This window comes from Chlamydotis macqueenii, chromosome 24 (assembly GCF_036417535.1).
Source record: "Chlamydotis macqueenii isolate bChlMac1 chromosome 24, bChlMac1.mat, whole genome shotgun sequence".
In the NCBI taxonomy this organism is placed as follows: domain Eukaryota; kingdom Metazoa; phylum Chordata; class Aves; order Otidiformes; family Otididae; genus Chlamydotis; species Chlamydotis macqueenii.
The window spans coordinates 4,224,282-4,250,091 of record NC_141579.1 but is presented as its reverse complement, the minus strand read 5'-3'; the positions used below and the strand labels follow the sequence as shown (position 1 = coordinate 4,250,091).

The following is a 25,810-nucleotide window of genomic DNA, read 5'->3' as shown; positions in this document are numbered from 1 at the left end:
AAGAGGGTGATGTGAAAGGCCAGTGATGTGACAGGTTCCTGAAGCTGTCTCCTCTTGATGTTGGTGGAAATGACCTGTTACTGGAGAGAAGGCTACCAAAAGGCAGCCTGTTAGAGTCCAGGGCATGCTTCCTCCCTGCCCCTCCCCGGTCCTTGACTAATGGCTATCTCCAAAATCCTTGTAATGCTTTTTTTAATTATTGTGATAAATTGCTCATGTGAAGTCTCTGGCATGGCTGGAGGCTGAGGCTTTTGATTAATCTGTAAGGCAGTTGGATGCACTGAGTGTGTCCATGTGACAAGCAGAGATCAGTTTCCTCTCTCCCCGGTCGGTACTGGAACAACCGCTGCCTAACTGGGCTGCTGTGACCTGTGACTTCTGGAGCACCCTTGCAGATGCTTCCTTGTGCATGCCCGTCTACCCTTCAAAGGCACGTCTCCTTCCAGAGTTAAGCTGGGACTTGGGTGCTGTTGTGGCCCCAGCCTTGTTGTCTGGCTGCCCCAGCTTCTTGCCTGTGCCACGTTTCAAAGCCCCTTTGCCTCCAGGAGGGCTTTAAACAGGGCAAGGCTTTCTCTGCGGCAGTGATCGCAGGTCAGGTAACCTGTCTTTGGCACGCTAATGACCGGCGTCAGCGGAGCTGGCACGGAGCTCCGACTTATAACCCGCTGCAGCCTTGGCGGAGGTTTCAGCTGAGCCGTGGGTAAGCAGCAGTTTCCTGCTCACTCTGCAACTTTGTGTTCTAAAAGAGTTCAGAAGTTGACAACGGTTGTGGGTTTTGTTGCAGATGGTTGAATAGCCTTGTAATTTTAACAGAAAGTTGCACTTCCTGGAGTCCCACATCTTTCACACTACATTCGCTTTCCTTTTCTAAACCAGAATAAGTCTCTTGTTTGTGAAACAAACCTTAGGCACAACAAGCATGGCCAGAAACCAGAAAGAAATTAACAATGCTGGATATATTGGTATTCATATGTTACTTCATGTGATAATGTCAGTTTGGGAGATCATTACTTTTAGTGTGATTTTCTGTAGAGACGTTGAAATTGTTTACTCTCCTTGGGGTTTGGCTGGGGTCACTTTTATGGAAAAGCATGCAGAAGTATGTGTCTAGTTCAGTGCCTAGATATGCTGACATGGAAGTGCAGCATCTGTTGAACTTATAAATCTATGGAGTCAGTGAAACTGTAACTTGAGAGAACCTCTCGAGCCCTTCAAGTGGGAAGGCAGGACATCAGTGTTGAAGGGCTTGAGGATCAGGTGATGCAAGAGAAGTCAGCGGGTCCACAACCACGTGATGGCTCCAAACCTTAGCACCAGTTGGCAGCTGAAGCTGCGTCTTGAAATCTCTAAGCCCTTCTGCTGAGCCCGGGGAGCAGATCCTCGCAGCTCGTGTGGCTCATTCCAGCTGTTGTCTATGAGCAGGCATGGAGTTTACCTTTTCCCATGGTCTCATGCACTTACATGAAAGGTGATGAGCATCTTCATGTTTGTGTCCCTCCGACAGCTCACAGTAATAAGCTCTGGGAAATGACTATATAGCACGATCCAGCCCTTACGCTGTAATATTGCTGTTGTAGGTGGAAGCATGTGGTGGTGGCTGGTTATGTAACTCCAGGAAGGGAAGGAGATCACGCGAGCTGTAACACGTCTATAATTAAGTACAATGAATGGCTATAAAACAACAAACACTTCTAAATGCCGTTCTTAGCCACTACTGAATTATATTTCTCCTTTGGTAAAGTCATTAAAGGGAAAGGAGGAGGGGGGAGAAATGTGTATGTATCAATCCATTCTGTGTGTTTGAAACCTTTTTTTTATTATTTTTTGATGAATGAAAATTAAAGTCTGCAAATGGGTAGAAGGTCCCGGTGAGAATGGCTGAGTTCCTCCAGGCTGTAGGCAGCCTCTTATTAATAGCACCTAGCACTGCTATTCCCACTGGTTTGGTGATAAAGAACCCCAATTCTGATGTGTTTTTCAAAAGGTGGGGGAGGGCAGAATCAACCCATAGTAATTACTACTTTGCAAGTTCAGTATTTATTGACTTTCTGAATGGTGATGAATGGAAATGCACTTTATTAAAACACATGAAATACCTTTTTTCCTTTAGGACTTGATGTATTTTTCATGTTCTTGATACCTGCTAACCCTTTTTATCTGCTGTTAAGTCATGCATTTGCATGAAACCAGCTCTGTCTCTCTGTTTTGTCTGAAATGATAGTAGGCTGTAATTAAGGCTCTTGAGCTTCTTGATGGCACAATCTACCTGATTTCCTTGGCTCTGTCTCCCTGCGTTAGGAGCAGTATCCAGTGGCTGCATATATGATCTTAACCTACTGTGGCTTGGCTGTGTCTTAAATGGCTTCCTTGTTTGGGTCTAATTAAACTTCCATTAGTAACCCAGCCTAAAACACATAGCTACTGATTTCAGTAGTCCCACATAGAAAGATCTGAAATTTAGAGCCATGGTACCAAGAAAAACCATGTCATCCTTCAGGATTGTGTAATAGAACAATTTTATCATTCTTCTGTAATTTCCAGGCCAGCTGTGGTAGGAGGCAGGATTTACTGCTGCTCTTCTCTGACAGGGAGGGTTATTCCCCTAACCTTCTGCTGTAGCAGAAATTTGAACCTGAACATAAATCTGGGGCTATTGCTTCTCCCAGTCATCTTGGTGATCTCACGGCTGCCTGGTGCTTGCTCTTGCATATCCGTCTGTCTGCCTGCCTCTCCTCTTGTATTCAGATCCCAGTTGTCTGGGGGTCAAGGGGCTGTGTCCTTGCTTATCTATGTCTTGCAGGGTGCTGGAGACACACATGAAGAAGAGGGTTATACTTTCACAGTTTGAGCAGTGTACCTGCTGTGTAATCTGACATGACCTGAGCAAAAGTTGCTGGATCTGGGAACATGGATGAGTGGCAACTAGCTGAGGCTGGGTTACAGCGGACTGGAAAAAGGAGATGATGCAGGAAACTCCAAGAGATGGTACAGGAGCTGCCAAGGCTTGGGTACTGTCTGTATCCTTGAAGCTTGTGATTATATCCTATCAGGGTAACCATTTTAAAAGGGGAGGTGTAAGGTCCTGAATGGCCCAGCTGCTCATGATCAAAGATTTCCCAACCTTCTTTCTTTGGCACAATTGGTGGCCTTCCTTCTCTACTCTCAAAGTGTCTGTGTTGTGCTGGCCTGGTTGCCAGCTCTCAAAAGCCTGTAAGGATTGCTGGTGGCATTGCTCAGTGATCTTGAGATGAGATGGGATGATCTGTTGGCCGTGTCAGCAGTTGAAGTGTGCTGGAATGGTCAGGCAGGAGCCATAAGTGACTGCTCTTGTAACTGTTCACATACGGGAGCTTCTCTTTCACACCTTGATGCAGTAGCACGGAGTAACTCCAAGCGGTCATAATCCGTGAGCGTGAGTCCTCATGTACAACCTTTTTAGCATACTGCAAGAGCTGCTTTCAGAACAATAACTCAGGTAATAAGGAGTCCCTAGGTTCTGCTTAGTAATAGCTTGTAATGACTCCCAGAGAGTGACTTCAGCCTCCGTAATCCTCCTAGCTGTACCCACCTTCTATAGTAGTGTCTGTGAGGAACAACGCCTATGTCATGAGCAATCTTGTCCCTTGCTGGAAAGCTGAATGCAATGGTGTTGGTGAGGAGCGAAGGTACAGATTTGAGGGGCCTTTGGGGAGATGGACCATATGTGGGTTCTGTCATAGAGTCAGGCACAGCCTGTGGGAAACAGCAGTGGGGCAAGGAGGAGGCAAAGGGGACAGGCTGGCTGACTGGGCAGATAAGGGCACAGACCTGAACGTCATTTTAGAAACCCTGATAAAAAAATTCAGACTCGGAGACTGTTAAGACCAAGATGAAGGCTCAGATCAATAAGCTTTGAATGAATTCCTGTAAAAAGGAAGAATTTGGTTTTGACTTTGTAGGCACACTGCAGGAGAATCTAATCCATTGTCCCCAAAGGAGTCATTCCAGCCCTGCTCTCATCAAGATACACAGAGATTTCAAAACCTGCCAGGTTTTAGTGGGGTTGGAAAAGAAAAAAAAAGCTGGGGGGGGGGAGGCGGAAATTAAACTACAAGTGTTCACAATAAAATGGTGATAGAAATGGAGGTGGACAGGGAAGAAGAGAGCATCTGAATTTAATCTCAGGAGACCAGTAACTTCCCAGAGCATTTTTGGCTCTTCTCAAGACTTCTGTCTGTGTGCTGCAAAGGCCTCTGCAGGCTGAAGTCAATCCAGTGTCGGGGTTCTGGTGTATTTTGGTGTCAAGCCCTATGACTCCTACCCAGGCAAATGCTTGGATGCCCCACACCTTTTGAAATGAGTTGTCCGAGCCTAAAAACCAGGCACAGAACTGAGCTTTCTGATGGCGAGCGCATGCCCAAATATTTTGCTGAAGCAGGGCCAGCGTGTCTTGCATCTTGTCAAATCAAGCTTCCACAATCTTATGTTCTGCAAACAAATAGATTTTCCACCTTGAAACTGAGCTCTGTGTGTGTGTATATATGAGAAGCTTGCTTTTTTTTAGTAGTGATATTTCATTTTTCTGTGGTGCTTCTTGGCTGTAGCTCCTGAATCTCCTTACAAAGGGAGGTATGACCTTGTCAGTGCATGCATATGTTGCTGTGCTCTCTGAGAAAGAGTTGAAGGCATCTTCTGTCCATGTAGCTGGGAAGGAGTCTTTACAAGCAGCCTCTGTATCCATATTGGGACTTCCAGGCAAGTGTATGGCACAACTGAAGTGGTGGTTTTGAAGCTCATTTGGATAGATCCATGCAGTACCAAGGCAACAAGATCTAGTAGGGAATACTTCCAGTTTTGTAGAGGGGGAAACAGTGGGAAGAAGAGACAGTGAGTTATTTAAGGATAGGGAACAGGGCAGTTGCAGAGCTAAAAATGGATTTCTGGAGTCCCAATTCAATAGACCAAACTATCACGCTGTGCGTGTTATCTTTTACAGGCTCACTAGCAGGCACACCCACACAGTTTTAATCTCAGTTGCTGTGTCAGACATTGCTGATGGGTGAACCCTGAAAACTCCATGAGGCAATTTTAGAGGCATTGCCAAAATTTCCCTGGCTGTTAGTCTAAGAATGTCCGCCCCTTGGGTCTACCAAACCGAGCTGGGAACCCTTGGAGAAGCATCTGTTATTTCTAGCGGCGGATTTCCTGGGAAGTGGATTCCCCCGCAGACTGTTGAGCTGTGATTTTGTTCCTTCCGGTCCCATGCAGAGCTGAAAATGGGAGTGAAACCATGAAAGTCATGCCTCTTCCCTGTGAGCATGCAAATATCTGAGGCACTTTTTGATGGGGCATCTCGAGCGTGCAGGTGAGGCTAGATTCTCTTTGTACTTGCCTAAACCTGCCTGGCAGGTACTGCCAAACCTAAATCATGGCTGGATGCACTGACAATGCTTTGATTTTTTTTTTTTTTTTTTTTTTTTTTTTTCTTCTCTTCTTGGACCTCCTGGACTCCTACAGAGTCCAGATACTGGGAGGTCCAAAACTGAAAGAAGTTTGCTAGCTACATTTCATGAAACCTTGTCTGTAGTGTTTTTTGTTTGTTTGCTTCAGTGGGAGGATGGGGTGTTTCAGGGCTTGCAGTGTTATCCAGTGATTTAAATTCAATGTCTTGTCAGCTGTGGGCTTCCTTTGTGATTCTGGACAAATTGTTTTGTTGCTTTGGGTCTCGGTTTTCCCTTCTGCAAAGTGAGGATGGATAATTGTACTGAGAGGGGTTGTGAGGAGCAGTAGTATAAGAAGCCGGGCTGAGAAGGGGTCCTTGCATCTGTTGCCTTCTGCCTCTTGCTGGTGACATGTATGGGGTTTATTTGGACATGGCTGTTTCGAGAGGGCTACTTAGACTCCTCTCTAAACGCCAGCAAATCTGCTGTGGGATGGCACGCTACTTGACAGCCGGTACGGCCAAGCTTTGATACTCTGTTTACACATGACAGAAATGAATTGTAGACACAGCGGATGACTAAACAGATTAGTTACCACATCGGTAATTACCTTCATCCCAGCGCTGTTCTGGACAATGCTCTGAGGCAGAACAGTGACCTGACAATACAAGCGCTATGTTGCCTGTCCTGAGCCGTCAGCGGGAGAATTATTAGGATCGCTTGAACTGGTAAATCATTGGCGACTGCTTTTGTTTGGTGTGAGAGAGGGCGTCCCTAATAGAAGAAAGTGGCCTTGCATAACCCATTTGGTTTGTGTTTGTAGTGAACTATTGGAGTGACTTTCACTGTGTCCAGTTCTGGAGCCCCCAACATAAGGCCATGGACCAGTTGGAAAGGGTCCAGAGGAGGGTTTACTAAATACCCATCCTTTCTGTGAGTGCTGGCTGAAAACTAAAGGTGTGAAATGTTAATGGCAGCATCTTCTAGTGAGCACAGCACTGCATTGTGAGGGCTGGGCTCTATTTTGGGTTCCCCTCCTGGCTTTGATTCACTGTGCGGAGCAGGGCTTGTCTTGGTTTGGATGACAGGAGCTTAGTACTTGGGGACAAGGATTTTATCTGGAGCCTCCAGGACTTCATTTGGAGTGCTGCTGTAGTTCCAATAAATGACAAAGTCCAGCTAGGCAGAAGATCAAGGTGTGCGTTTTCTGAGGTTGGAGGGAGGGAAATGCGTTCCAAATGCAGCTGGAAAAAACGCTGTTCCAGGTTTCCAGCCTCTGGCTTATTCCCTGCCAGAGCTAATGATGATATATGAGTCTTAGAGAACGCTCTTAATCCTGAGACCTCAAAGCCCTTCACTGAAGAGGTCTGCAACATTATTCTTACTGGGTGTAGGTGGTAAAATTAATGCATTAAGAGACAAAGTAGTTTAGCCAAGCAGCAGAACTGGGGATGAAATCTAGGTGTCCTGAAACAGTGTCATGCTTTGCCTCATAGGAGCCATTGCCTTTTCTAGCTCTTGGACTTTGCTGGTGCTTTGTTTACTAAGTCAAGCCCTATTTGGAAGATTGGCAAGCTTATACCTCTTGTTCATGCATACTTTCTTTGTTGTCTCTAAGCTTCTGTGAGACCCTGTAAAGCAATTTTAACCCTATCTCCCAGCATCTGCTGTGTGCTTGCAATGAAAAAATCAAACATGAGTTTATCATCATGGTCTTCCTTCTGCTGAGCAGCTGCTGTGAATACCACATGCCAGTGCTTTAACTCTCATAAATTGCTCACAAAGCCCAGGCAGAGGTGTCGCTAAATTTTTAGGGCTTTGTGTGGGGATGTGAGAGCATTTGCAGCACTCTAAAAAGCCCTGGGAAAGAGCGAGCCCTGTGACTGTTTTGGGATGTGGCCCCGTGCTCCCCGTAGGGTCACATCTCTGCATGCAGAGCTGTCTGCTCCTGTTCTTTGCTAGGAAGTGACTGCAGGCACAAAGACATCCTTTTTCTTATTTCTGGCTCGGGGTAGTCTGGGATATAATCCTCAGATTAGTGCGGGCAAACCAAGTTTAAGGGCTGAATTATATCAGCAGGAGAGTCCAACACACTGACTGCTCCTGAAATGCCGTTGTACTCCTTTCTTCCCTTTGGTTCCTCTCCTAGGGCACGGAGCAGCCTTGTGACCCTCTGCCTTTTCTCTGTTCCCTGCCCTGTTGCTCTCAACTATTAACAGTCGAAGCCTGTTTCTTGCAGCTTGTGGGGATTTTTTCTTTTTTGTTTTTATTTTTCCTTCTGCATGGATCCTGATAAGCCATTTCGCACCAACCCAGATATTGGCCAAGTGTGAAGTGTGTATCTGGCTCTCTTCCTCTTCTTTGGCTGCAGCTAATGCTGTGCCACCCTCGCTTAAGCACATGTGTTAACTGTGGGCATTTTTCTCATCCCTCAGGCTGTTAGGTTTTCTCGGTCCTCTCCTCTGCCGTGTGCTGTACATGCTGGCCGTGGGCATCCTGCTTGGTTTGGTTTGAGCCTTGGTTTCTCTCCTTTATGTAACACTGCTGCTTCAACCATAGTGCCAAGGTCAATGTGTTGGGCCATGAGGCAGTCGGGTACCCAACAAGGAGAGGTGGATCCGCAGTGGGAGCAGGACCCTGCAGAAAGCCAAAAAAATGGGGAAACTCCCACTGCATTGGATAGGAGCTCATGCTGCCCTCCTGGCAGAGTCCCCTCTGGGAGCAGCCCCTCCTGATCCATTCTTTTCTTTGGCTTCCCCTCGATTGCCTGGTGCAATTCAAAGGTGTTGGCTCTGCTCCCTCAGTTTCTTCCTCGCCCCAGGGAAGAGTTGCGTCTCTCGGCTGTGCAGGCAGTCTGCCACGGCTGCGGAGAGCCGGGCTGTGTAGGTGGCTGCCTCTTGCCTCTGCTGGAGTGCAGAGCCGGAGGTGCGTGGGAGAACCGGCTCTACATCCCTCCTTGCACTCTGTGGCTCCCTGTGTTTAGCGCCGGTGAGCTCACCCTCCCGGGATGTTAACATGCAGTGCACAGATGGCCTGAACAGTTTGGGGAGCAGACTCTCTTCATTTGTGTAAAGGCAAATAGGCTTTGAAGTGACTAAACTGCTACAGCAGTAGTGACAGAGGAATTCATATTTTTTTGGGTTCATTCTTAGGCTCGGTTCCTTCAGTTGCAGCTGGAGGCTTTGGCACATGCGAGGAAATCCTCTGCACGTTGGCATTTCCCCGGTGGCATCCTGAGCTGCCTCCGACTGCAGCGGCTCCTGCGGTTTTGCTCTGAACTGTGGCATTGTGTCACGGTTTGCTCAACGTCTGCTGATAGTCTCTTGGAAAGGGGATATTGGCTTTCTGCTGGGGAAACTTCATGTTCATTAAGGAGTTTATCAGTTGAAAAAGTCACCGGGGTGGAAAGAGCTACTCCTGCCCTGTGGAAAATCCCTGCCATTTATTTTGTGAGCTAAAGGTCAGCTTGGCAGTCTCCCCTATTTAGATAAAATATGAAGCCTTCCCTTCTCTGCTGTAAGCCTCCCCTTGCTGGACCACTTTTTGGTATTTCAGCGTGCCTGTAGGAGGGAGCAATGGATCGGGGAGACTCTGGGGCTCTTCAGGTTTCTTGCTACCTTGGAGGCTTTACTCGTGTGCCTGCCATATGCGCAGAGATTGCTGCTGCCGACCACGAGCTGATTAAATGCGACGCGCTGAAAAGAAAGAGAGCTTGAGATTACCACCGCAGCTGTGATCGGCTGACAGGATGTGGCACAGCCCAAAATTCTAGTCAGGCTAAAATCAAATTAAAGTTCCCCAGCATGATATTTTAGGAGTGGGGAAAAAAATAAAAAAGAGATGGAAAAAGAAAAACCTAAAACAAAAAAAACCCCTACAGAGTTCATCTGGTGGATGGAGTTACATTAAGCGGATGGAAATTAAAGGCTTTTCATAGAGATCTTCAATATAATTTGATGGAAGACTTTAATTATTTCAAAGTGCTTAAGAAAAGAAGCTTGGAAAGATTTCGGGGCGGGGGGGGTGAGCTCTCATAAAAATATCTCTCTTCACAAGCGTTTTGAGCTGTTGTTGGGCTGAAAGGCGGCTGTCAGCTCAAAAAGAGGGATTTGAAAATCCTGTGTCCCACATCCTCCCCAGAGACCAATTCCTGCATGAGTGGCAGTCAGTCTCATAAGAGAAGGCCAGGGAGCTGCGAGGAGGTGGGTGAAGGAAGAGCAAAGGCTTCAGTGCTGCCAAGCAACTCTCTTTATCAGCCTTCGCAAGGCACGTAGGATCAATCGGGCTCCAGGCCGTTAATGGGAAGACGGCGGGCTGTGGTTGATTTGGATCTCTCTTGGCGTTTTGGACAGTAGAGCCAGAAAGAGCATCCTCTTCCTGGTACCCTGGGGAGATGGTCCATTGAAGTCATAATGCTAAAGTTGTCACTCATCCAATTCTTGCTTGGACAGCCCAGGAATTAATGGGTCTTTGTCTTGTCTCCAGGTTGACATAAATTCAAGTATCTGGAGACCGGCCATTCTTTTCCTGGGACTTGGATGCTCTTTTCCCGTCTCCAGCCTGCTCACTTTCAGGCAGAAATTGTGGCCTCTTGAAGCTCTGAATGCTCAGTGTTTTCGATGACTGCTCTTCCCCAGATATTCCATTTTGAGGTACCCCTCTCCACCTCCATATGCACCTCTTGAGGAGTGTGACCTGATGGTTTTGCAGGAAACTGCAAACAGCATGGGGGCAGGACCATACCCCCAGCCGTGGGTCTCACCGCTAAGCCAGTGAGCCCTGCCTGTGTGCATGGCCAGTCCTCGCTGAGCTTTCGCTGGGCTGAGGCTGGAAGAGGGGTGATCAAGGCTGACAAAGTCAAGATCAAAGAATAGTTTTGACTGAACAGAGTAGCCTAAGTTAAAATGCCCTGAAGGGCAGAGATTTCAGGTTGCCGCCCAGAGCTGCTCTCACTGCTGCAGATATGTACTGTGCTCCTGGGCTGTGGTGAAGGACGACACTCAGAAATGACAGTGTTTCAGTGAAGCTGGGCATCTTGCCTGATTTGCTACAGGCCAAGGCTTGTATAGCACCAGATACTTCCTGTTAAACTTCAGGATGCCTTTCCTTGCTATGTGTCTTCTCACCAGCCCTTCCGATGGTGCAAGTGGTGCTGATGTTGATTTCACTGTGTGGGGCTTTGCGGGGGCTGTGTGTGCTCTGCCAGAGACTGGCTGAGTCCCCTCTGGCGTGCCAGCCTGTATGTCCGATAATGGCACTGCCCTCCTCTGCAGGGATGTTCTGAGGGTAAACGTGGCCAAGGAAGTTCACAGTGAAGGAGTGGGAAAAGCAACCAACTTAGATAAACACGTGAGATGGGGAGAACAGTGGGGTCCATTCCCAGGGAGTGCGTTATATAGCAGTAGAGGGCAGGTGCTCAGCTCTCCTCCCTGTGAGGATGGGTGTTTGACAAATAACTGGCAAAAAGGCAGCCTCGGTAGGGAGAAGGGGGATGCTCAGTTGCGGGTAGGAGCCAGGTCAGAAAGGGTAGGAACACATCTAACCGGCTGCGCCAGGCAGAACAGACAGAAGAGCTGTCTCCATTTTCAGCAGCCTGTCCTCCTGAGCAATTGCTGCCAGGCTTGGGAGGCCATTGGGCCTGCACGGCTCATGGATGAAATGGTCCCAGAGAGGGAGCCGTTGGGATAAACATCCACACCAACTATCCAGAGGAAGGAACTCTGTTTTCAGGAGGCTTGAGTGACTGCAGAGCCATACAGCCAGCTTGTGAGAAGAGAGGGAGAAGGCACTGCGAGTTCAGAGAGAAGCTTGGTCTGAAGGGGCGTTGCGTTTGTCCAGCCCATAACGAGCAGGTCCCTGGGAGTGCTGTCAGGAGAGGCCCTGTTGGGTGGTGTATCTGTGGCTGTTCAAGGGCCAGAGTTAATCCAGCACTTGAGGAACAGGAAATCATGCACTGTTTATTGCTGAGAATGGTTTTTTAACTTGGTGTGTCAAAAGCTTTCTGCATCAATCGTTCTTTGCTGCATTTCCTCCATAAAGCTGCTCTTGAAGGAGAAGGAGTTTGTGCTGTGTGCTTGCCAGGCTCCTGCGTGGTGCCACTGCAGAAGTTTGGGCTGTGTGGTTATAACCACTTCTGTTGGTCAGTATCCAACCACCCTCCTCCCACACCGCATCTCCTGCGCTCTGCAGGCGCTTGTGCCGATGCACACGTGCGTCACTGAGTGAAATCAGAGTCTCTCATGAACCCCGTGGGATCCTGCAGATGATGTTCATATCAGTGGCTGAAATCCAGGTGTGAAATAGCCTTCCCAGTTTGCGTGTCATCTCAGCAGCAGAGCTGCTTTGGTAGAAGAGCTGTTTGAGCGCAGATAGCAGAGTGGTGGATGCAGACAGCTTCTGAAGTGACATGCCTTCAGGGCAAGGACTGTTCCTACGACAGGAAGCAACCACGAGGTGATGGCCGTTGGTTTTGTTTTTAATTCAAGGTCAATTTGCACACACCAGGCTGTCCTTGTTCCGTTAATGATGGCATCTGCACACTGGGGTCACCATCTCACTGCACTCTTTGAGGATTTGTTTAAGCAACAGCATTTGTTGGGGGTGGCAGAGAAAAAATGGCCCCCTGATGTTAGTGATTTAACTTCTGGCAAAGCAGGATGAGAGATGAAGGGGAGGAAGAGCTGATCCACATGGGGCTGGGAAAAGAGCTCAGTTTGGGGGTCTGACGAGCAATGGCCTTTGTTTGCCTTCAGAATGCTCAGTGTTATCTGTCCCTCTGGGTATTTGTCCCTCTTCCACCAGCAGTATCTGAACTACTTTTGGAAAGGAGTAATATGGAGTTTAGCATTAATAGCTTTTCTTTGGGGGCAGGAGAAGATGCAGAGGCTGCCAGGCTGCCATTTGACAGCAGTTAGCAACAATCAGCTGGGCTGATGGCTACTGGGCAGCTGGAGCAGTTGGAAGCCTGCTGGGCTCAGAACTGGTTCAAAATTAGTTGTGCTGAATCACAACCGCTCAAAACTTCCTCTGCTTGGAGCGTGTCTGAGCTGAAGTGAATCCCAGAGGGTGGGGGGAGAAAACCCAAGCAGTTCCTGTGAGCTGGGGAATTAAGGCAGCCTGGCGTACAGTTTATGCCTCACGGCTGATTTCAGTAAGCTCTAATTGATTATTTTCCCTATATTTGGGGCATGCATAACATCTTTCCCTGGTGGATTCCTTGGTGCCTAATGGCAGTTGAGCTAAACTTGCAGTCCTTCCCTCTGTGGACAAATCTTTCTCTCCTCTACTAGACTATTATTTCACGAAACTCATAGGAACCGATAGTTGTGTGTCTGCATCCCCATGAAATTTGGTTGGAAGCTGACCATCATATTCCAGATTGATTAGAGATCGGCACATCAATAGGGATTGAAAGCACAATTGTATAAGGCTTGCTTTGTCCGGTATTGAGAAGTGTCTGAATCAGAAAGCGCAAGTTCAAGATGTAGGATGTCCGAGTCCTGTTGGCTCATCTGGCCAGACAGGCTGTGCATTCTGGCTTAAGGATAACAGCTGCATTAGAATATGGTGCTGGATTTTGGATGGATCAAGATGCAAACATTGGTCAAGATGCAAACATTAAAGTTGGGCCGAGGCTGGTTAATGAGGACAATTTATGCTTATAGCTGGAAGAGAATGATGTGATAAGGGTTTTCAGAGTGCTCAGTGTGAGCATAAGTTAGTCCCTTTGTACTTTCCTCATTTAACTGGAATTGGTATTAAGCCACTGATGAGAACAACTGAAAAGCCAACTCTGGAAAGGGTTGTTCCTTACTCTGTTTGGAAATTGGATGTCGCTGATGAGGATGAGTGCTCTGGGAGCAGTTTTGAGAATGCTGCTAAGTCAGGAGCACAGACAGCCTGATTATAGCTAACTTGGAGCAACAGAAAGGCAAGGTGGTCAGAGTGAATTTGTTCTGTGAACAAATTTGTTTTTCACACTAAGGCAATGTCCTGTGCCTTTGTTGGCCTGTGTGTTATGCTTCGTTAATGAAGCCAAGTGATTTTTGCTTGCTGCACGTTGAACCCCTGGATAAAGTCCACAACTGTGATGTCATTCTTCTGCTTATATCACACTGCAGATAGGAAGGGAATTCTTGCGCTTGGGTAAGAACGCAGTAAAGGCCCGTTAAGTGTCTGTGAGATTTATCCCATCCTTAATTCTTCACAGTGATGGTAAAATGCAGGCTCCCTTTGAATCAGTGGTGAAATTGTTTGCTGGGTGTGGGGTTTAACTCAGGGTGTTCCTAAGGTTAGTTTTCATGGCAATTCGGGAGTACGAGTCCCATCAGCACTTTCAGAGAGCTCTGCTGGCCTTTAGTGTAGAAGAGCTTAGATCTCTTGCAGGAGTGACACTGTCTGGGCAAGGTCTCTGCAAGTGAGAGAGGGCTGATGGCATTTGGCTTGCTAAAGGGAGAAATGGCAAACAACTTAGGCAAAACCATACGTGAAGTCTGGAGTTGTCTGGGAATTGCATAAGTTATGGCCGTATCTGAAGCAAAGTGGCCAGATACGTGAGAAACAAAGGATAAGCCAGACATAGAGCAGTCATCTTGAGGCTTATGAACTTGAGTGGCGCTTTCTTCAAAAGCGTTTCTTATATCATCAGGCAAGCTACTCTATGCCCTTTATGCGAAAGACTCTCCAAGCCTCAGAATAAATATCTTAAAGGCCATGAGACAGAGAGAAGAGAATAGTGAGAAAAATGAGATGCCACAGCTAAAACTATGGGGAGAAGTCATGTCTCTTACTGAATTTTCTATGCTGTTGTGAGGGGAAAAGCTGAGCAGCTGTTTGCCAAGAATGTGTGTGTGAAGATTTCTCTGGTCTTTTGCCCAGTCATGTATCGACAGGGCTAATAAGAAATTTCCTTTTGTTGGCAGACATTGCCTCTCTTCTGTCCTTTTACCATCACCGCTACAAGGGTGCTCCTCCAGCTGAGCTAGAAAGGTGAAGGCTCGTTTCCCAGTGAGCTCTTTTTAAAAATCTCTATTGGATTAAATGAAAAGCCTGTGTGACCCAGAGGCTCACATTGTCTGCCATGGCCTAGTAAGAGAAGCTGGCGAGATTTTTTTTTTTTTTTTTTTTTTTTTTTTTTTTCCTCTCTTTTGCCTGCTCCAGACCACTGTATACTTGCACTTATCTGGGTGATATTTCTCATGTGGCCAGGACTCTCCTCGCTTTGCTGCTTGGTGTGGGATTTGGCCTGTTGTTGCAACAAATAGAGGGGAAAAATGCCCATTCTCCATCCCTCTGGAACACGGCTGTTTCATTTTGGTAACACAGTAGCGCAGCAGCTCTAATTGGATGCTTTTTGGTCTTAATCAAACACATGGGTTTCTGGTTGGAAATCCTTTTTGTGTCACTTACCTATAAGCAGGATTAAAAGTTTCTCTCATGCAAATTAATGCCTTTTAAATGCGACATCACTTATCAGTTTGGACTTTGATTCTGCTTTCTCGTACAAGACTTTTTGTTGCTACAAGCCTTTCCATTACTCCAGCAGCTCTCTTCTGTATCTGGTGGTTGTGTGCTGTTCTACTGTTGCATGTATGTGTGTCTCCAAACTCCTGTGTTTTCCTTGCAAACGTTTAGTTTTGCACGTTTCCTTGCTCTCTTGTGCAGACGTTTCTCCTCTGCCCCTCTGTCTGTTCTCAAGCCTATCACCCCTATGCTTTCTTGTGCATATTCTTAGCTTGGCATCTGTCCTCTTTCCCACCTCCTTTCAAAAGCATATGCTTACTGTCTTCCAAATGCACACCCAGAAATTCTTGCTCCATTAAAATGTACAAACCAAGTCTTAAAAACATCATCTTCAGCCATTCAGAAATTACCTTCTCCTAGCCTAGAGACTTTTTGAGCTTGTATGTATCAAAATGTTCTTTGGGTGATAGATGGGAGATTAATCTATTTATTTCACTTAAAGTTTTGGCAGCTATAAAAAGAAGCAAAACTAGCTTTTTGGCCATAAACCACTTCTTGCAGGTTGATTTGCTAGAGTTCTTTGTTTTCCTTTCTTTTTCCTCTTGAATCTGCCAGAGACTTTAAGTGAAATAAATAGATTAATCTTCTTTCTGTAGCCCAGAGATCAGGTTGATGCATTTAAGAGCTTTTTCTCCCGCTAGACTCCTGATGTGTTCGCAGATCCGATTCACATTTTGGAACTTCCTTCATGTGTAAAGAGACTCAGTGGTAGCAGTAATTCTTCACTAACAGCAAACAGGGGTTAGTGCTTGTTGGATTTCTTTTCTTCTGAGAGAGCTGAAAATTTTCCCTCAAAGCATTTTTGATAAAAGGAAGTTTTGTGGAAAAATATCAGTCTTTGTGTGTAGGGAAAAATACCACCCAAAACGTGAATATCTCCTTCAAAAGGAAAAGTTGGTATTTTGCAAGACAATGTGTCTTCAAGAAGGTTCAATTGCTGCGAGCCAAACAGCCAAAAGCAGGCTTCCAAAAGTGTATATACTTATCAAAACAGAACTGTGAAAAAGTGTGGCAGAAGTGGAAAAATCATCGATTTTACAGAGGGGGGAAATGGTTTTCTGAGCAGCTCTGTTTTCTGTGGCAAAAAGACATGCAGTGAGTGTAAGCAGGTCTCATGGAAAAGGTTTCTTAAAGCAGTTCATTCTGAACACAGTCCTTGGCACGTTATAAAGCTGGGGTCCTGGTGACTGTTTTTTTTTTTTTTTTCTTCTGTTGTGTGCATCACAGCTTAGTGAGAAATAGTCAAGCAAGTTTGAAGAACTGAAGGTTTCATGCCATTCCAGGTACTTGATTCTTACACTGCTCAGGGAAAGATACAGCATTGCTAAAAACGTCGTGTGTACATGGCCATTCCCAGTATTGCACTGGGAAAATGTAGATGCCTGGCTTGCCCATTCTGCCTGGCTGTCCAGTGGTCTCCAGCCATTTGCTGGATGAAGTCTGTGTCTCTAGTGCCCCTGTAAGGTGGATGTTGGATGGTGGTAGAGCACAGACAAGAGGCTGACTTGTCTCAAACCAGGAAGAGAGCCAGTGGCACAGTCGGAAATGGCACCACGGTTGCTTTTGCCCTTGCTCTGATTCTTCAGGCTTATTTTACTCTTGGCTCTTCTCACCCCCATATGCACATCCCAGAGAAAGCAGCAGTATTTGGGCTGAGCTTGTGTCCTACCACCTGCTTTCGAGGAAGGCTCTGACTTGGGGCTGTATGTACCCTGCAGTGAAAGGAAATTCTTTGCTTTGCATCTCCATGTTTGCTATAGGACAGGGGTGTTGCCGAGGGATATTTTTTACAAAAAAGCCGATGCCCCAGATTTCATACAGCAGCTTGTCCCCGGTTCACATGTTTGCGTTGGGTTTGTTCCCTATTGGAACAAAACTGAAATTTCAAAACTCTATTTGTATTTACTTCTTATTGTAAAACAATTGTTGGTTTAAAGGCTTTTTCTTTTTGCTGGTTAAGCTTTTTATGAAGCCAAGGCTCTGACTGGTTTTATTTATTCAGGGTCCCACAGGCCTCTTTGCAAGAAGAGAGTTGTTGAGCATTGAGATTCTGCTCACCTAGGAGTTTCCCCGTGCCACCTCAGCTGGAGAGATCAGTTTATATTTCCCCTTCCAAAAATACTTGCTTGTACTTGGCCGCATGCTGTATGCGGTGCAGACGAGCCGCTCACTCCGGCACCAGAGGTGGTTTAATGGAAGTGATGACCTGCAGAGTGGGTAGGAGTCTTCCACCGAATAAATGCAGGGTTATGTTTGATACAAGAGCGCTGGCCTCTTTATATGGGAGAAACGGCTGGTGCAAGGCTGTACGCTGAGGCTTTCGCGAGTGCCAGCTGTGGGGAGGTAAACAAAGCTTTTCTTTCTGCTTTTTTAGATGATTCAGAGTCAAGCCTGTCCAGAAACTTTATCCAAGGTAAACAGCCCTCAGCCTTGTAATTGTCATTGTCAGTATGCTTAAAATGGTTAAAAACTCGAGGTGATGCCAGGACATACAGCTCAGATCAGAGGAGCGGTGCTGCTGTGGACAGCTCTGGCCCCTGTTAATGGCAGCTTGCTGTCCTCCTCAGCTGGAGGAAAATCTGCCTTTTTCCTTCCACCTACAGACACTCCCCTTCCCCCAGGCTTCTCATGATTTTTCCTTTAAGATAACAGCTTCAAGCCAATTAAGAGTGTCTGAAGTGGATAGAGCAGACATCGCTGTGTGAGACCACAGTGCTTTTAACTGCTATTGTTTGTTAATAAAAATAAATTGTGGGCACTGGGGAGAGAGAAAACCCCACATGATCTTAGTTTTCTCTTTCCGTTGTTATTTCCCAGTGAGAAGTGAATTGTCACAGCCAGGGAGACTTTTGGCTGATGATGTTGGGAGGGGCGTGCTGGGATGCTTTGGAAGGCTACTGGTCCCATAGTCCCTCTGTACGTGTGCCCCCATCTCCTTTGCTCAGCCGCTCTGTGTGCGGTGTAAATCATCGCCTATAAGCTACGATGCCGGGCCGTGAACTGGAGGGCGCTGAGCAAAGCTGGCGTTTTGCTGCCTCCGCTGCCAGGAGCAGTAACTTCTGGCAGAGGGATGGCGCAGCCAAAGGCAGCATCCTCTTCAGCTCATCCATCACAGCTCCCCGCTGTGGAAGCGTGCCTCGGGTGGCTGTGCCGGGGAGGGTGAGGCAGGGCTACGCTAAACAGCCCTGTCAAATGGTCCTAGCGCTTTCAGATATCGGGGTGTTTTGCTTGTGATGCTGCGCACATCCATCATGTTTGGCGCCTTGGTGTCTGTTCTCTCAGCAGCCGTAGGACTCTCTTCATTGCCGTGGTGCTCGAAGGCTTTGCAGTGCCCCGTGAAGCAGGGCAGAAAGACAGGGGACAGCAGCATGCAGCCTGGGTCCTTTCATGTGCCCAAAGGGGTTTGCCAGTGTGATTGTACCGGCAATATTTCCTAGTAGAGAGTCAGCTTAAACCTGTTCCTAGAATAAAATAAGCTGCCCCAACAAATGAGTTTTAATGCTATCAAGTTGATAACGGGACTTTTGTAAGTATGACTCTGAGGGGGCAGGTGGGGTTTTCACACTCGTAATTCACTTCGCCCTGCCAATAAAACTTTCAAGTACTTGCCGACCCTGGGGGCCCTGATGGGTCGTGTGACAAGCCTGCGGAGGAGCGGATAATTTAATGGAGATGTCCTGTGACTCAGCCTGAAACTGTAACTGCTGGAGCCTCCGTGTGTTCAGAGGTCTGTGGTCAATAATGCTGGGGAAAAATCTGACTTTGAGATAGCTGAGTCTATATGCAGCTTGTATGAGGATTTAGGATGGGTACATATTGCTTTTATCTCTAAGCAATGATAGGAAAAGTTGATCAGGCTTTGCTAATGCTGCGGGTGATTGAGAAGGGTGAGACAAGAGAGAACTCAGGATTGTAGAGAAAGAAAGTTAAAGAAAACAGTCCAGAGGACTGAGAAATGTCAGGAATACATTTGTCCTTCTGCTTCACTGCCTCCAGAATTCTTTTCTCCTTGAAGTTTCTTGCTTCTTTTTCTGGAAGTCATGAAGTGGGGGGAGGAAAAAAAGAAAAAGAGAGAGATAAAAGAACACAGCTGGGAGAATAAAAAAAAAAAAATCCATTTTATGTATCAGCTGAGCAGGTGTTTATCACTAATATCACCTTCCCTGGAATATCACCTACTCCAGTGCTGACAGAATGACCCTCAGAGAGCTGTGCTGTCAGTGTGGTGTGATGGAGAGTCAGAGGTCCTTTTATCCCCCCGACACCTGGGGAAGAGAGATACCACTGGTCTGTCTCTCGCCTCAGATGAGTTCATCCCTGGCAAGCCACAGTGCAAATATTGTGAGGACAATGCAAGAAGAGGAGAGGCATGGCGGCTGAAAGTAAAGCAGGCTCTTTAATGCTGATGAAATCTAAAAGGAGACATAGTTTTTATAGGAACATAGAAATTGCTAGACTGGAACAGAACTGCGCTTCATATTGTTAAGTACCCTTTTTTAGTACTAGCTGCTTCCAGAAGCAGTGTAAGGAGGCTTGCCCCAAGGGGTGATTCTTCTAACCCTCAAATGTGGAGAGTTAGCCTGTGCCTTGCAGCGTGAAGGGTTTACATGCCATCCAAAATCTTATTTTCTCTCTTTTTTTTTTTTTTTTTTTTCAAACTTTACTATTGTAATTCTAGCTATTCATTCTCTTTACAAATGTCTGATCCTTCTCTCAATCTTACTGAGGTTTTGACTGCAACAATACCTAGTGGTAATGATTTACCCATGCTAATTATGCATTTTGCAGAGGAAAACATATTGTTCGTAGCTTTAAATGGAGTGATTTTTCAGTTTAATTGAACTTGCATCTCTGTATCCCTGGGGCAGGCTTGCAATTTAGTTCCTCCCTTCCCCCCGAGACACACAGGCACTTTCTCAAGCCCAGCAACAGTTACCTGTTGAAATGTTTTTCAGATTCTTTTCCTCTTGTCAGTTCCATTTAAATTTGAGCCTCTCTGCAGATGAAGCTTTGCAAAAGGAAATAGCTCTCTTTGCTTGTCGAAAGAATGAAAAAGGCTCTGTTAAGTTGTTTGTTGATATTTCCTGACAGTTTTTCAGAATTCCTTGCTGCTCTGCAGCTGTTAAATTTGTTGTCTCAGCTGTGAGGATTACTCTAGCTTTGCTTGAGCTGCATTTTCTCACCATTCATCAAGCTTCTGGTGATGCACAGAAAGATCCATCAACACCAAAGCCACCTCCAAACTAGCATTTGGGTAAAAGTCTGCCTCCCGATTGCCTGGGTAAGATTGAAGTTGCTGCCAATTCTCTAAGGGTGTTCGTGGTTTCTCAGTGAGCTTGCAGACGATGGCGTAGGGGTTTTGCAGTATAAGTAAATGGAGGTTGCATCAGGATAAAGTACACATTGGGGTTTTTGAAAGCCTGGTCCTGGCACTGCCTTCCAGGACTGTGGAGCAAAGTGCCAGTGCAGCTGGAGATGCTGTGCCCCATCTTGCTGGGATGCAGCCCCTCTCCAGGGCTCCCCAGCTTGCTGGGGGCAGATGTAGCAGGGCAGGTAGCAAACAGATTTTGCAGGGTGGCAGTATCTTTGGAAGTGTGAACAGAAATAGCAATGCACTTGGGTTTCTTGAGTGTCTTTGGCAGGTTGGGCAGAGGGAACAAAAGGGAGGAAAGAGAGGTGGCTGGTGTTCAGAGTTATCTTCACTATTGGTGTGGCAGCTTCAGGAGAGTTTTGTTTTGTAATTTTTTGTCACATTTTATTCTGCCTTTTGGCTTTTACTGTATCGTCTGAGCATTTTTTTTTTTTGCAAGAACTCTCAAAATATCAGGAAGATGTGACGATAGCAGTGAAGAAGAGTACCATCTCACACAGTCATTAAAAATGTATAAGTAGTTTCAGAAGCAAGTTGCTTCCTCTGAGAAGCAAATCGTCCATAATTCTGCTTGGTATTTAGAGACTTTTATCTCCAGAGAGAACTCAAAACTATTCAGGATAGACTTGATTTATTTTATTCTCTTGAATTTTTAGAGCTAAACATGAAAAAGGACTAAACAGGAAAAGAATTGCATATTTGTGCTGTGCAGAGAGAAGCCAGGGGCCAGCCCATGATCCACCACCTATTCAGCAATTCATGTACCACCCTGAAGGACCTAGGAAACTGCTCTCTAGCCAGCCCACTCCTTTTGGGGGTAGTGGATTCAGACTTCTTTATAAACAGCTGTCTGTCAACCAGGCTCGCTTGCTATCGTAGCACACCGCCAGTACAATAAAGAGGAACCATTAATGCAAGAGCTGTGAATGTACAGGCTGACAAAAGTTCTGATATTCTTGGTGGAAATTTCAGGAAGGGAAGTTGATTTGATTTATTTTCAGGAAGTGGTGGTGAGAGTGAGTTGGGATAAGTCATCTTCACATGCACAAGAATTAGTGCAGCAAGTTGCTAAATATCCTTTTTCTCTTCAATGTTTTCTTGGCTTCTAAGGCTTTCTGCTTTGTGTTGCATGAAAGAAGAATGTCATCTTCCTTCCCCCTCTGTGTGGAATTCCAGGCTGCACTGGAGTCGATACCCAAGTTGAACCTGTGATTCATTGCTGCACCTGGGTGGAAAGCGTGTTTTATGACTTCTCATGGGGAGATGAGAGAGAGACAGGTGCATCTTGCAGCTGTAAGGAAGGAAAAGCTGTTGGAAGGATGGCTAGCTCAGCAAGGCAAAAATTACTTTACAACAACGGAGTTTGAACTGTGTTTACTACCCTTTTGTGCCTGAATTTAGAAAGTAGGAGGCAGAAGGAACTTGGGGACTAGGGAGATGAAGAGAGCTGTGGGGACTGAAAATACCTCTTTGTTCCTTTAAGAGTAGAAACCCTGATGTTAGGCTAGGAAGAAAAATCCTCTCTCTCTTCTTCTCATCCTGCACCTTGAATACCAGTGTCTGTTCCCACTGCTCGGTGGCGCAGGTGTGATGGTGGGGAAGCGTCCTTGTGTTGCACTCCTTGCGTATTTTGCAAGCACCTTCATCAACCAGATGGTCTGTGGGTACTGGTCGTAGGAGCCTGTGTAGCTCTGCTGTTTGGTGGACTCCAAGGTATATTTCTATTGCTGGCAGCTATTCCTTGGGTTCATGCTCAAAAAACAAAGTACTGGGAAACCGTTCTTAGCAGTGGGTAATGCGTTAGGTGAATGCAGCATCCCTCTGTGCTCCATGTTCTAGGTAATTACAACCCTGCCGCTTGCGTAGCAGAGCACAGCGGGTGCCTGTATTTATTATTTAGCTTTGCTGTTAACTCTAAACTGGTGATGCAAAGGCAGCTGCTTCTCTGGGAATCTTGTACTTTGCCTCTTTGCCAAACCAGGCTGCAAAAAGGAGAGGTGGCTTTGATGTCTGTCCCTCAGAGCTGAAAGTCGTGGGACCCTTTCCCAGGCCTTGGTTGTTTGTAGTTTGCCTAGAGTAGTAACCCTCGTGCAGTTTGTCTTTGCAGAGACTCAAATGAGAACCACCCGTTTGAGCACGGTGATCCCATAGTGCTTTGGCAGAGAGCGACATGGATGTTAACTCCTCAAACCACATGCAGGCATTTCCCTCCACTGCCTCAGCTGGAAACTGGGGGGTTGTTTTACTCTGCCTTTCCTTGCCCCAGTCCAGGGGCACAGTTAGACTGCTGCCTTGCTTTTCCCTCGCAGTGGCTCCCTTTTAGATAAAGATAAAAAGTGTTTGCTGCAAGTGGGATCGTTGTATTTGTCTGCACAAAGACGTGATCTTAAAACTCCTCGCCAGATGAGATTAGATGGATGCGGCCAGTGTTACAGAGGAGAAGTGCATGCTGGTGGAGGAGGAAGCTAGTGGGGAGCGTAGCCAAAGCCTGTCATCTCTCACTGTGTCCCTACCAGAGGAACGAGCTCAGCACTGTGTCAGGGAAATGTGCTTCAGCACTGCCATCTTCTCAGGCCTGGCTCTTTTAGCATCTCTGACCTCTGCTTCTCTTACTTCTTCTCATTTTGTGAGAGAAACACTGACAGTTCTGAGTGTTTGCCCCACCATCCCCTGGGACTGAGCTGTACCCAATGTGCTGCCCATCCCTATGCCCTCCTCGGCGAGTGCCGCGGACAGCTGCAGTGGGCAGGGCAGGGATGAGGAAGGGGAGCGGACTGGGGGAGGCGGGCAGCCTGCTAATGATGATGGTACAGTGCAAAGTGCCGAAGGTTTCTGCTGGTTTCTGGAACAAACACTTTTCAATGAGTTGCTCTTTTGGGCAAAGAGGTGACGTGTCAGCAGCTGGCAGGCTGCAGTGAGGCTGTGGTGGGGAAACAGCAGGGACAAGCAATTGCTGGTTTTTTTCAGTCACATCTCAAGATGCGTTTGGAGCTTTTTTCTGCCTCTCTCCCTCTGATGGCTCTAGTAGTCTCTTCTAGACTGCCTTGGCCAGAGAGGAGGGGGCAGCAGAGGAGACTGAAGGCAAAACCCACCTGAGGTCCTTTATCAGATGCTTTGCTAGTTGAGATGGATGTAGTTGTTAATCACCACCAGCTGGCAAGGATGTTTTTTGCACTGGAAGCACGTGTAGGGTAGTGGTGCAAGTAGGACCTAAAGGAGGAAAACAAGACTGTGAGTCTTGCGGAGTGGCTTTGGAGCTGATCCAGAGCACGATGCAGCTCCTCGAGGTGCAGACCTCAAGCTCCTCATCAGGTCCCCACGGCTCCTTCTCTAGCTCTGCAGGGAAGGGTTGAGAGGGGATGTCTGCGTGTCTGTGTGCGACTTCAGCGCTGCAAGCGCTGGTTCCACAGCCTGGGCTGTAATACCGGTGTGAGTACATTTGACGTGATCCTGCTGTTTTCTCAATAACTTGGAAAGTTTTGAAATAACTGCTTCAAAGTGCTCAAATGATATGTTGCTCCACAATCTCTCTCTGCTGCTGCCAATGCTCCTAAGTAACCAATTTACTGTACGCTTAACCTTTTAGGGCTTTTCCTCCCTGGACGTTACTCTGTAACTCCCACTAAAAATAAGAGAAAGTTGCCCTTGCCCTTCTCAGAGGTGGCTAATGATTTCCGGGTGGTTTTTGGCAGCTTCTGTTTTAAAAAATGTGTTGAGCATACTACTTCTGAAATCGGGATTCTCTTCAAATGTCCAAAATCTGTTTGCTACCTGCCCTGCCACATCTGCCCCCAGCAAGCTGGGGAGCCCTGGAGAGGGGCTGCATCCCAGCAAGATGGGGCACAGCATCTCCAGCTGCACTGGCACTTTGCTCCACAGTCCTGGAAGGCAGTGCCAGGACCAGGCTTTCAAAAACCCCAACGTGTACTTTATCCTGATGCAACCTCCATTTACTTGCACTGCAAGTGCGATCCCTCAATTTTCTCAGACTGAGAGAACTGGGATTCAGAAGGCAGGGCTGCTGGTGGGAGCTTCCCAGGGGAGACGTGGTCCAGAAAGAGATGGAGGCGCAGGGAGTCCCTGCTCAGCTCCTGCATTGCCTTTGTTCCTATGGCTGCGTCTCAATATTTCTACTGCCTCCCTTCCCTGTCTGTAAAAAGGGGATAGCCCTTCTGAGGAGTGCCGAGATGAGATGGAGAAAGTCTAAATGTAATGTAAAAATAGACGAAAAATTGCAAGTAAAAAGCTGCATCTTTCTCGAACAAAACTCCTGGTAACTTCAAAGGCAGATTAAAGACTTTGCCTGTGTCAGGACTTCAATATCTGGCCCAAGAATTAGACAAATGGAATAGTGTGAGAATGTTTGCCAGAAAATTGGAGAAGGGAGAGATAAGGTAACAGATGAAATACTCCAACTCAGCATTTAAAGACATTGCTGCCTGTGGAGATAATTTTATCAACTTGAGGGTCAACCATTTCTCCTATAAAGTAAAATCTACCCTCTCTGTAGCTGTTTAAAATGATATTTGTTAAAAACTTGTTTAACTGTGCTGCAGGGGTTTGCTGTGGGACAACCAGGGCCAATATCTGTACCAATGATAAGTTTGTGGATTCTCCACTTAATGCTCTTAATTTTGACAGTGTTTGGACTTAGAAAGTTAGATCTCTGTGTCTTGGAGTGGTGTTACCTTGTAAGAAGAGAAAAAAAAGTGGTCCTGCTTTTGATCTTGTCCCAAATCCTCTTGTGCCTGAAAGGGAGGGGGAAGGAGGTGGTGACTGTCATTGGGGCAGGAGCTGTACAAAGAATTGGTTTATAGTTTGGTGGCCAAAGTAACTTTCTGTCTCCAACTCCCGTCCCTCAAATTATGTTTTGGTATGAAAATGTTTTGTCCTATCATAAAACTAGAAGTCAGTATTATATTTGAAGTTGCAGACTGCTTTGAGTGAAAAAAAAAAAACCCAAAAAACCAACAAACAAGGAGGGGGAGAGGAGAGAAATTAGAGATGTGACTCAATATTGATTACCACTTGTTTTTGTGGAGATGCTAAAAATGCCAAGATGAAATATTTGGACTTTTCCTTGTGTTTCTTTTCCATTTTTTGTTAGATGTTCTTTGCCCAGTTTGACTCCAATTCCTGAATAATTCATAGTCTGTAAATAGCTTCCTCCTCCTTCTCCTTTGGTAAATAGACTCTTTGTCCCTAGTGCTTGGCAAGCTTAAAGCAGTGTCATCCTGCTGAGGCACTGGTTCGAGAGCAGAGGTGCTCATGGTGCCTTGTGTTCTCTCTCTGCAGAGTTATGTCATGCCCAGACCACCGAAGGGCTCCATGAGGATTTATAGAAGATGCCCCGTGTCTTGGCGCCTCTGGTGCTCCTTCTGCTGTGGCTAATGAAGATCGCTGCCAGCCCCCATTCCCTGAGGATCGGTGAGTACAAGGCTCGCTCTGCCCTGTGTTTGACCATTCTTCCACTCATTGTTTGGGTCGCTCGACGTGG

General features: G+C 46.6%; 1 protein-coding gene across 3 annotated transcripts in view; it reads left to right on the top strand.

Moving 5' to 3' along the window:
* Positions 1–25,810, top strand: part of GRIK4 (glutamate ionotropic receptor kainate type subunit 4) — a 203,101-nt gene that overhangs the window by 43,576 nt on the left and 133,715 nt on the right. For all 3 annotated transcript variants that reach the window (XM_086766031.1, XM_086766029.1, XM_086766030.1), the window contains exon 2: positions 25,609–25,740. In XM_086766031.1, coding sequence (XP_086622157.1) covers positions 25,659–25,740 — 82 coding nt within the window. In that variant the 5' untranslated portion in view covers positions 25,609–25,658. The remainder of the gene's footprint in view (positions 1–25,608; positions 25,741–25,810) is intronic.